General features: G+C 37.2%; 1 protein-coding gene across 5 annotated transcripts in view; it reads right to left on the bottom strand.

The window, feature by feature from the left end:
- The window catches only part of C2H8orf34 (chromosome 2 C8orf34 homolog), a 401,050-nt gene that overhangs the window by 25,660 nt on the left and 363,290 nt on the right, over positions 1–12,100 (bottom strand). For all 5 annotated transcript variants that reach the window (XR_004944281.1, XR_004944280.1, XR_004944279.1 and 2 more), the window contains one exon: positions 3,643–3,736. Coding sequence is in view for 1 of the 5 variants with exons in the window: in XM_036179890.1 (XP_036035783.1) it covers positions 3,643–3,736 (94 nt within the window). In the remaining 4 variants the exon portion in view is untranslated. The remainder of the gene's footprint in view (positions 1–3,642; positions 3,737–12,100) is intronic.

A 12,100-nucleotide genomic window follows, 5' to 3' on the forward strand; every position in this document is an offset into this window, starting at 1 on the left:
TAAAGAGGGCAGAAAGAACATCAACAACTAGACTGACAATAACTTCACTGTGGTGTAATTAGGAAATACTGCTGGATAAATCATTTAGTTTTCCATAATAAATGATTCATTTGATAGCTTCTAAATGTCTACTTCTTCTAACATTCTGAAACTTTTAGGATGCTTTTCTGTCTTTATTTTGTATCTTCAAATTGTTGACCATATGAACTTCTCTTGATGGTCCTGTTCCCTTGCATCCTGATCTGGCCAGTTCTAATTTTTCCCACACACACTGACAAGCTTTTGCACTACTGTGACTTTTCACCGAGTTTGTAAATCTTGTCTGAGAGCTCATCTCCAGAGTTGGCTTTCAAATCTTTACGGTTTATATATATATTACAATTCTTACATTTGCTCAGGAAAGGGCCCTGTGCATTTTGCTAAGAAAGGCCACAATTTAGGTTCCTAATAATCTAGGCAGTTCACCTTTAAACTCAAGCAAGTTGAGACCTGGACATTTGTTTTGTATGGATAACTACTTTTTCAACTAAAACCCACAAAGAACAAACTTCCTGGCTTTCTCCACAGCTGGGGATCACAGCCTTTTCATACTTGTGGCAGTTCCTTAGATGTTGGGCTTTGTATAGTCAATTCTTCCTACAGACACACATTGTCTCTTTGAGCTTTAGACCACAGAACCTCAACCCCAATGTCATTGGAGTTCATAGAATCTTAAGCTATCTCTGACATCTCAATGTATCACAGCATAGTTAGCCTCTATGTACCGTTCTGACCTTTGTTTGTTGTCTGAGACAGTGTCTGGCTATGTAGCCCAGACTGGCCACAAGCTCAGGATCCTCCTTTGGCAGCCTCTTGGGTGCTGGCATCATAGCTGTGCTGGCTGGCACTTGTTTATTTTGGACATCCATTGTTTTGTGTGTTTGGTTGGGAATTTTGTTTGTTTCCTTTTATACTTTCAGCTTTTAGTTAGTTTGTGACGCTTCAAGATGTAACTTAGGGCTTCATACATTCCAAGTGAACCCTGTTCAAAGAATTATACTACACCGAGAACACTTAGTGTACCCACACACAAATATTTTTTATTAAATACAAGATATAATTAAAGAATGCTGACTGATATTTCAACTTTGACTTTATAAACATTAAACTTCAGTGTGGAAGATTTGCCCCTTGTTTCTCTCTATGTCCTTGCAATTCTAGTGTTCTTTCTTCCTCTACCTCACATTTTACTTACAAAGTTGACTTCTAGATCACAGAAAGAGAAGGTCTAGAGAGGTGAGGACAAATATGAAATCAATACTAAGAACAACAACTTCTATTTCCTTGAACTTTTCTTTGCAATAGTTGCTATTTATTTAGGATAAGCAAAAATCACCCAAGGATATATAAAAAATATGCAGAAATCCGAGTCCTATACAATGCACAAAGCTGCTGATTTGCGGTCATGAAGAACTCCTGTAGATACAGACATCTGTGGTTAATGTATTTAGTGACTTCAGATTATAATCTGAGAGATCTAAACATACATACGTACCCTAAACATGAGTTTCTTTATTCTGTAGGTTAGAGTTTGTTAATAAAAGAGAGTAAAGAGGAAATCTCCCTAACCAGTGCTCTGCTTATTTAGAATGAAAACTTATAAAGATTTTTCTCAGTTGTTCAAAAGTATTTTTTCTTACAGGTACACATTAAAAAAAACTATACTTACACATTAAAAAAAAAACTGAGCAAAATTTTGTTTTGAAGCAATACAATTATAAATGTGTACTACCACTGAGAGCCTAAGATTTTTTTTCTGGAAATTTTCTTCCATGATTGTTTTGTCTCAGGAGAAATTGAATAGTTTCATAACATTCCCTAGGTATTATTTATAAAAAGCTGAGTCAAGAAACAGGTGTTATAGTTGGAAAGATGAACTTGTTCTCTTCTATACTTACAAATTTCCAGCATATGAAGCTGTAAACTCTAAGCAGGCTGCTCGGTTCACACAAATTTATAACATCTACTTCATTTCACTGAGAAAACAGACCTAGATGATCTAGCTACGTGCTGCCAGCTGCCAGAGCTTCAGTGGCTCCAACTTGCACGTATCCCAGCACCTGGCTATTGGAAGCCACTCTTGACAAATATTTGCATGTCTATGCTGTGAGTCCAGCTACATTGCATGCTAACATTCCATTTCCAGATGGCTCTTATTACCACCTAATTTTTTTAAGCCCTGATTTTATTTCAAACAATTTACCATTGTCAAGGGTCACCTCTTTATACAGCATTGCTGAGATCAAGTATTTTCGGTCCTAGGTCTGATTACAAGAGTTGAGAATGGCCTTATTTGGAATGATTGATAGGTAACTCAGCAAAATCTATGAATAAGACTATGTGTCCAATATCAAAATTGTAAGATAACTATAGGTAATATTTATAATATTATTGTTAATTTTTTTCAACTTAACTTTTCCTTATTAAACAAGCTGGAAAGCATCCAACCCCCTCTTATTCATTCACTCAATGACTCACATTGATTTACGTTGCTGGTATTTGTGGAGGCTTGTTAAGTGTCTGAATAGGGTGGAGAAAGTACTACTTTGCATCTTATTAGAAAAGGAGGAAGGTTAGGAAAAAATCCAGTACGTACTAAATGTTCAAGGCTAAAGAATGTTCTGAGGATTCTTATCTCCTTTATATAACTTGGTTGAGTAGTCTATTCTTAAAACTAGCCATAAACATGGGTTTCAGGGGAAGGAGATGCGTCTGAATGTGGGGGTGCTTACAAGCACTCTGATGGATCCTTTTCTTGTATTCAGGTTTTAGTTCATTATCAGAGTTACACAGAGATAGTTACCAAATAGCATTCTATTAAGAATGTTGAGGCCGGGTGGTGGTGGTGTATGCCTGTAATCCCAGCACTCGGGAGGCAGAGGTAGGTGGATCTCTGTGAGTTCAAGGCCAGCCTGGTCTACAGAGCTAGTCCAGGACAGGCTCCAAAGCTACAGAGAAACCCTGGCTCAAAAAACCAAAAAAAAAAAAAAAAAAATTTTTGATCTTGTCAAACCTATGTTTGATTTGATAGCTAAACTAACTCAAATCATAAACATAGTATGTCTATATAATACCTGCAATAGTTATTTGGGTTTCTTTTTCAATACAAATTTTATGAAGGCTTCAAAAGAATTTCGTGAAAGTAACTGAACAAAGTTATAGCATATGAGCTCATGTCTACTTAAATATGAATGGACAGGACAGTGAGAGAAATGGGTCTGCATGTGTGTGCATGTTTGTTTCTAGGAATGTTCCAGATTGTTAGCAATTGCTTCAGATTTCCAATGTTCCTTTTATACTCCAAGCTGCTTATTCCAAGCCTATTTTGTTCATACTTTAACTGATAAGTATAATTTCCAATATAACAATTACCCTATTGTATGATATTTTCAGAGTGTCAAACACTAAAATTGTCACTAACACTAATCCTGTGGTAATCATAGGGGATTTTAGCTGGACCATCCTCTGTTGGTATCAAGACAAACACTCACGTTTCAAAAGTTAGCTTATCAACCTCTCTCCCTCAGTTAGGATAACACTGAGTCAGTGCTAAGGTGGAGTTTGGTAAAAAGTCATTTGTCACTGAGCATGGCCTCTACTCACATGTATCCTGCTCTGCTTCAACTCCTTCACTTTCTGTGTCACTTGGCAGGAGCCATGGCTGATGCACAACCTGCAATTGCTTTAGAGACTCATCCTGCAGGGAGAAGAGAATGTTAGATTAAAGTCTGGGTTGATATCTCAGCCACCAATACAGCTGAGCACCTCAGTTTCCACAATTTGCCCCAGAGCAGAAACACATTCTAAGCTTAAATTCCTTTTCATGTCATATATATGAATCTTTTGACTCTAAAGTCACTTTAAATTCTTCTTTAGTAAGATTTAGACAATAAGAATTAAATCTAGTCTCTAATCCTTCTGAGTTAATGTTTTGATCCTTATTCTTAGAACTATAATCACAAAATGTGCAAGATAAAATTAAATAAGAGGAGCATTTACTAACATAAGTCTTTAATTTCTATAACAAGAACAGAGATTAGAGTGGTTGATACTTGTTTCCTTTGATTACACCCTCAGTATTTGCACACTATCTTCTCTCTTATCCTACAGTCTTATTTGGTTGGGCTCAAGCTCCTAAGTTGAAGGGATTCCACTACATAAGTTTCCTCAGAAGCCAGAACTTCACATGTGTATGACCCCACTCAGTTTCTATTCTGTGCTTCAATTAAAATAGCTCTCATATATTTCTTTACTCTGCCCTTTCCTGTCTGTCAATGACTACACATAACCCATCACTTCTCATTCTGTCTGCAATAATGGAAAAAATGCTGATAAAGTCATTATAGAAGTGCCTGGAGTATGTAAAATCAGAGACTAAATGGACATCATAGAGGAATGATACTTTAATTGATAAATTTACCATGGACTTATAACAGCATTGGTTTATTAATCAAATATGAAATAAATATCTATGAATCCTTATTGCTAATAATAAATAATTCAACAAAAGAGTGTGTGAGTACATGATCATAGGCAAATACACATATAAAAGGACTTTGGATAATTCACGTACACACTCTGCCCTTAAACTTGAATATAACTCCTACTCTGAGTTGTGTATAGTGACTATAATTTTAAAAGTGGCACAGAAGGGGGGAGAGAAAAAGGAAGAAGTTCACAGCAGAGTAAACTGACAAACACCAGCATAAGCCAAGAAATCAAGGGCAGTCAGTTGGTTACCTGGCAGTACATACCCTTGACAGTAAACAATAGAAATGGAATTTTATCTCTATTTTTTCTTTTATTATTTGTTCATTTGTTTATTCATTTATTTATTTATTGGTTTTTGAGACAGGTTTTCCCTGTGCAGCTTTGGATCCTGTCCTGGAACTTGCTATGTAGAGCAGGCTGGCCTTGAACTCACAGAGATCTATTTGTTTCAGCCTCCCAAGTGCTGGGATTAAAGGCATGTGGTACCACCACCTGGCTTTATGTTTTCTTTTCATAAATACACGATGTCAGTAAGTTATGACATGAAACGTATATTCCTTCATGGGATCTTGGAACAAAGCAGATTTGTTTTTGTGCCTAATTTCTCTTCAAAACCCAGCTCATGGCAATTTGAACAATTTGAAGATTTCATTATTAATGTAACAACAATGTGTAATCTTGACAAATGTCTCCTACTATATTCTGTAATAATCTGAGGTGTTAATACTAGCTGGAATTTGAGTGGGAGAAACATAGATACTCTGTTATGTCTTTGCAATAATTCTGTGACCCTAAAACTACACTAAAATTAAAACATAATTGAAACAAAAGAAATACAAGTTTTGGAAATTATTTTCATTAAAAAGTAACAGCCTAATTTTTTTTTTTTTTTTACCAGCAACTCCTAAAAACAGCCTGTGATTTGGACTGAAATGTAAGTTCCTATCAAATGAGAGTGGGGTCCATAGCAAAATGTCTTTGCTCCAGGAATGAGGAATTACAACTTCCATCCTGGCTGGTCTAAGGCCCTCAACTTCCCTCCTATGTTAGTTACTCTTCCTGTTGCCATGGAAATACACCTCACAGAAGAAACTTACAGATAAATCATGGTGGTAAAGAAATGGCAGAGTCACATGGTCTAAGATAGTAGCTGGCGACAATGGATGTTCACATGGTGGTAAGCCAGGAAGCAAAGAGAGCAGGCTGTAGCCACAAATAGGGATAGCCTTGAAAGCCCCCTTCACTGTCCTGTTTCCACCACATAACCTAAATACCCATAACCACAGATTTTAAAAGAACAGCCAGCCCCATACAAAACATTTAAAACACAAGTCTGTGGACATTTCAGACTCAACCTGCATCACTGTCTTAGGAGAAGATGGAGAAGGGGAAGGTACTGGTTTCGATAGTGCCTGGTGCTTCACAAGCAGGCCACATCTAGGTCCCAACTCTTTCAGAAAGGTTAATGGGAAAGACTCCATTGGGTTATTGAAGGGGAATTTAGCACAAAAGATAGTCAATCTTAGAACATGCAACTTATATATACACTGATGCATATTCTTAGGACTTAATTTAATTTTTAAATTCTTGTCAACTATGAGATTTGGCCTTGCAGAGCTGCCCAAAATATTAGGTTTATTAGGTTTTAAATTCTCTGTCTCACTCTGTCTCTCTGTCTCTCTCTCTCTCTCTCTCTCTCTCTCTGTGTGTGTGTGTGTGTGTGTGTGTGTGTGTGTGTGTGTGTAGAAACAGTTTCAAAATGTTTCATGTAACAAAGAGGGAAAACCACATTCCCAAAAATTCCAAAAGCAGAACACACAATCTCCCATGTTTAAAGACAAAATAAATGAACCATGATTTTAGTTTACTAAGGAGAAATCAAAGGCTGGAGTTCCTCAATTAAAACAGAAAGTATAAAGTGACCATGAAAACAATACTTACTAATTTAAAAAAGTATTTTTGTCATTTAGTTTCTTGTCCCAAATATTAAAACCCATTCTTATAAGAAAGGATATGACTAATAGGTCAGTTTTGTTATTTTCCCCACAGTGGTTCAAAATATTAAGCAATATTACCAATTGGCTTGGTGTACTAATGCCTTGAACGTTAGACTGGTCTTGGTTTGTTGCAGGTGGTATGAAGTAGACTTGGAACAGGGCTCAGCAGAGACTGGGAAGAACCTTACACTGTTGACACAGTAACATGAAGACAAAGCAAGTATTACTCTTAGATGATTTCAATGTTGTGCTTCAGCTCTCCCTGTACTAGAGCTAGAAATATAAGGCCCCAGTTTGCCTACCTTGGATTGGCAAGAATGCCACATGTCTGAAGTCTACCCATCAGCCTGCCTATAATTCTTTGTGATGGGGTCAAGAAGTTAAAATCCTGAACATTTTTCGAAAACAAGAGCTGATGTGTTCTTCCTTTCTAAGTTTATTCAAAAATTTTCTGCAGGGTATTAAGCTACATCTCAGTGTAGCACACTGTTTTCATATTCCCAAGAGCAAGCTCTCAGAGCTGCTTTTCGAAGAAATGTCATTCATTTTTTTCCCCTAAAACCCTTTTGCCATAAGCACAGCAAATACCTAGGGGCTGGGAGTGGTGGGAACGAGTGACATGGATCATATGGAGAACAGCTACTAGTCCTGAATCAACAGATCCTTCTGTCTGCTAGCAGAGGAAGAGCTTTAAATAAACCAGCAGTATTGTTACTCCATATGGATAGTTTATTTTTGGTTTCTCCAAATTCTATAAACCATTGATTTATGACGATCTGACCACAGAACTCTGGTATATTTAGAGAGTAAAAGAGTGTCCTTTGTTGAAAGCAACATTTTAATTCTGAATTAACCTTTTTTCCCCTGGGGAGTATCATGCAAATAATGTACTGACATCCCCCCTCCCCACCTGGACAGACTTCTGTGGTTTCATTTGAACTCTCAAGTCACAGAATCCCTCCAGAACAATGGTCCATAAAATATGGTATACATAAGGCTAGCGAATGAGTTAGCTCAGTAAATGAAGGCATTTGTTATCAAGCCTGACAACCTGTGTTTTATCCCTAGGACTTAGGCAATGGAAAGAAAGAAATCAAAGTTGCCTTTGGCCTTTACACACATGCCAATACACACATATATGAAATAAATAAGTGTACTATGTTTAAAGCATGACGTACATAAAATAAAATTAGTCTGCTCCAGATATATTTCATAAATAGCTTCAAGTGACAAAGAATTAATTCTGTATTTCTATTAAAGTAAAATTTCCTCTAAGTCATTTATACAGTTAACAAAGCTAATACTACCTTTTAGCACTTGTTAACAAAATGTACCATATGATTAGTCTGAGGTCATCAATTTCTTTTTTGTAAATAGCATTTCTGTAGCCCAATTATTTGGGAACTGTAAGAATCAATTAAAAAATAAGAAGGGAGAATTAACAAAGTCTGAGAACTGTAACATTTAATCAATAGGTTCTGAGGGAAAAAGAAAAAAATAGCAACAAAATTATAGAAATGATAAATTGTAAAGAGAGAGAGAAGAGAGAGGAAGAGAGAGAGAGAGAGGAGGAGAAGGACAGAGAGACAGAGACAGAGAGACAGAGACAGAGAGACAGAGACAGAGAAGCACAAAATGAATTCGTACTATTTCAGAAAATGTAGGCTGTCCTGTTTGCTCTTCTGTGTTGGGCGAGCACTGGGAAAGCATGTCACTGCACTATGCAATGCTTTCTGTTTGATGACTTCCTCCCCAGAGAAGAGAATGAAAGATTATTGTAGTCCATGAAAAATTAGTCACATCCCCAGCATTCCCTCTAGTCCTTTGATTCTGTGGATGTTCCAGTCCTTTGACATCAGCCGTTTCACACTGTATACTTTATAGGAAATGGGAATAGCACAAACAATTCTTACCCATGGAGATGCAGACTGCATCCCCTGAAAATGCAATTGATTGTTAGCCTGGGGAAATGGTGTAATTTTGCTACTTTTGCATCTATTTATAATGTCATTTTAACGTTTTTTAGTTGCCCTTTTATATGAATGGATTCTCCTTGAATGGTCATTCCTCTATGTGTGTGTTCATGTGCACATGTATGTGGTGGGTGCACACATGTGGAGAAGGAGGCAGGGGACAACCTCGCCTCAGGTATAGTTATTCGTGTGTCACCCACTATCTTTTTGAGACAAGGTCTCTCCCTGGCCTGAGGCTCACCAAGTAGGGGAGGCTGGCCCAAAGGTCAAGCTTGTCACTGCCCCTCCAGCTATGTGGCTACAAACTTCTACCACATTTAGCTGTTTTGCTTTTTAGCATGAGTTCGGGGATGTATCTGTCCTTGTACTTACAAGGCAAACAGGTGAAGGACTAAGCTATTTTTCCAGCCCTGACTCCTTTTTATATTTCTATGAGAGCTATGAATATAACCTTTTAAGAATTGTTATTTAACAATGGATGTCAAAAATGGCAAATATCAATGGCAAAATAGGATTTTGTTTTGCAAAACATGATGTAGATGTCTAGTTCCATAATGGGAATAAGCAATGGTAGCAATAATAGTTATTTTGATTTTCCAAACATCTGAAGAACAAACATGTATATTACTCACTTTCTGTAAGCAAATGTGCCTTCTCCATCAGAAACATGGCTGAAAGCTCATTTACACTGAAGGTCACAGGGTGCAACCCTGAGGAAGCCAGACAAGCCTGAATGTGTGTAAGAGATTCGGAGTAGCTGTGCTGCATGGAAGCAGTCCCTCTCCTGTTCAGATGATGCATCTGGCAAACCAAGCCCAAGAGTCAGGAACATCTTCACGTTTCCAGTGCTGTACTTCCTGGCTGACGCCCTCGGAGACAGCAAAGCTGCCACTTGTCACCCTGAGTGAGTTCACGCTGCCTGTTCAGTTGCTATTCTGTCATCTGGCCGTCACCACCTTTGTGAAGTCGTGACTGCTTTCCAGAAAGTTCCAGACACTGTTGACTTGAATCTGTAGTTGTCGGGCGCCTCTTAACTATTTAGGTTGCTAGTACTTCTTAGCTGTCTGCATCCACCCCATAGCCTCCATCAGTAACGAGGGCATTTCAAGACACTGTATCACGCTTACTCCTCATTATTTCTCTAGGTAACGTAATATTCTAAGTACATTAGTTTCTTTATAAAAGATATGACAAGACTTAGAAATATTTAAATTTGATAAATTTTTTATTTTACTTTATTGCGTAAGCACTAGCCTTACAGTGGCAAATGATAAAGTGTCTATATTTTGAAATTATTCCTACCTTGAGTTGTCAGGTGACTCATGTGTGAAAAGCACACAATTTCTTAAATTCAACTTTCAGAGCTATTTTGAAGATTTGAAAAGCAGACTCATAAAGTTTCTTTTTTATATTTGCTCAGAGAGCTGGATCTGATGGTATAGTCCTTTAATTCCAGCACTTGGGAGGCAAAGGAAGGCATATTTCTGTGAGTTCAAGGCCACTCTGGTCTACATAGTGAGGTACAGGATGGCCAAGGCTGCACAAAGAGACCCTATCTCAACTCCTACCCCTGACCCAAAAGAAAAACCCAAATGCCAGACTGAAATAATATATTGAAAATAGATAGTATTGAATAAAATGAGGCTTATTATTATATAGAATAATTTTAGGCTTAATTTAAAAGGAGTTTATGTTGCCTCAGTTTTTCTATTTAGATCTCAACACAATTGCCTAATGTCATGTGGTTACAATTAATGACTATATTTAAATAAGTAAATAAAACAAAAATCAAAAACCCCACCAAAAGGAAACAAAACAAGCAAAAGAACAAAGACTTTGATCTGGTAAGAGTTGTTCAAAGTTTAAGAAGAAATGTTAAATATATCAACAATACATCAGCAGTATGGTTTATTTGAGTTTTAGTGTGTACTAATTTTTGTGGTTGTTGTTGTTTGTTTGTTTTGTTTTGCTTATTTTACAACCCGAAGAGAAACAATGAAATGAAAGCCTAAGCAAGGAAAAAAACAAATAGAAAATAATGCCATTTTATGTCTCACATTGTAAACAGGTTCCCAATGGAGAATTTTAATGTGTATTTCCCAAAGACCAAATGCATAAAAATCACTTAAAAATGCCTATTAACTAATTCATAAGTCACTAATCAAGACCACACAGTTTTACTGTGATGATAATTTATTGGTTTATGAATAGCTAACATCTAAACATCAACTAATATGTAATGAAAATTCCATGAAATAATGAACCATGGTGATAGATAGGTAACATTTACACTGGGTGGTTCACACATACTTGTAAAGTACATGCAGAGATTCAGTAATGGATCTCAAAAACTAGAGAAATTTAAACTCCCCAAAAGCAAACAAAACATGACTGAGAACAGATGAGTACACAAAACTCCAATGTATTAATGAAGTTAGCCTCCTTTTCTAGAATACAGAATGGGGAAGGGTCCCCACAATGCATGATTTTAGTCCCTAGAAATTACACCAGAAAGAATTAGATAGAGCTTTCCATAGCTTAGGGTATTTAGCAACCCATGGAGAACTAAGCAAGCTTAGCAAGAAGAGGACTGAGTACTTGATACGTGGTGAATCCCAAGATTTCCTGTTTCTAAGAATCTTCCAGCTGGTGTTGATGTAATCACACTCAAGCAGCAAGCCTTTCCAAACACTTCTAATAAGAAGGCACAAATAATAAAACTCATTCTAACACACCTATTCTTGGTATGTAGTCCATATTACACAAGCCTCAGTGATCTCCTTTCTCAGTCTTAGACCAGAAACAAGAGGGATCCCCAGTCTTTCCACAGAATCATCTCATTCAGCCTCAACAAATGGTGAGACTGGAATCAAGTGCTTATGTGATCACAAAATTCTAAATGACTACTCTATTGGTGGGCATCTGGGAAAAATACTTATATTTTCCTCCCTGTGTGTAACATTAATTGTTCAAATATATTCTAGATCTTCACATCAAATCACCAAATTGAAAGATAGTATTCATGTTCCAATGTTACCACATTTTGCCCATTTATTGTGATGCTTGTGTGCTGTGGGATGTTCTGTATGTCAAATGTGTTGCTCTGATTGGTTAAAATAAATAAAGTATTGATTGGCCAGTAGCCAGGCAGGAAGCATAGGGTAGGCAGAACAAGGGAGAGGAAAAGGTGGGGAAGTGAAGGCTGGGAGGAGACACAGCCAGCCGTCGCCATGAGAAGCAACATGTAAAGACACTGGTAAGCCACAAGCCACGTGGCAAAGTATAGACTAACAGAAATGGGTTAATTTAAGAGTAAGAGCTAGACAATGGTAGGTCTGAGCTAATGGCCAAGCAGTTGAAATAATCTAAGTGTCTATATGATTATTTTATATGTGGGTTGTGGGACCGCGGAAGCTTGGTAGAACCTGGAGAGAAGCTCTCCAGCGACACTTGTGAACTTGCCCATCTTTCCAGCTATTTATTCCTTCCTGTGTTTTTTGAGATGTTTCTATTATCTCTGGATAGATAGGCAAACCTATAGAGATTGGGTATTCCACATCCCTCTCCTAGTGATATTTGGAAGCAAGTGAGAATTTCAAT

The sequence above is a fragment of the Onychomys torridus genome, chromosome 2 (assembly GCF_903995425.1).
Source record: "Onychomys torridus chromosome 2, mOncTor1.1, whole genome shotgun sequence".
NCBI lineage: Eukaryota > Metazoa > Chordata > Mammalia > Rodentia > Cricetidae > Onychomys > Onychomys torridus.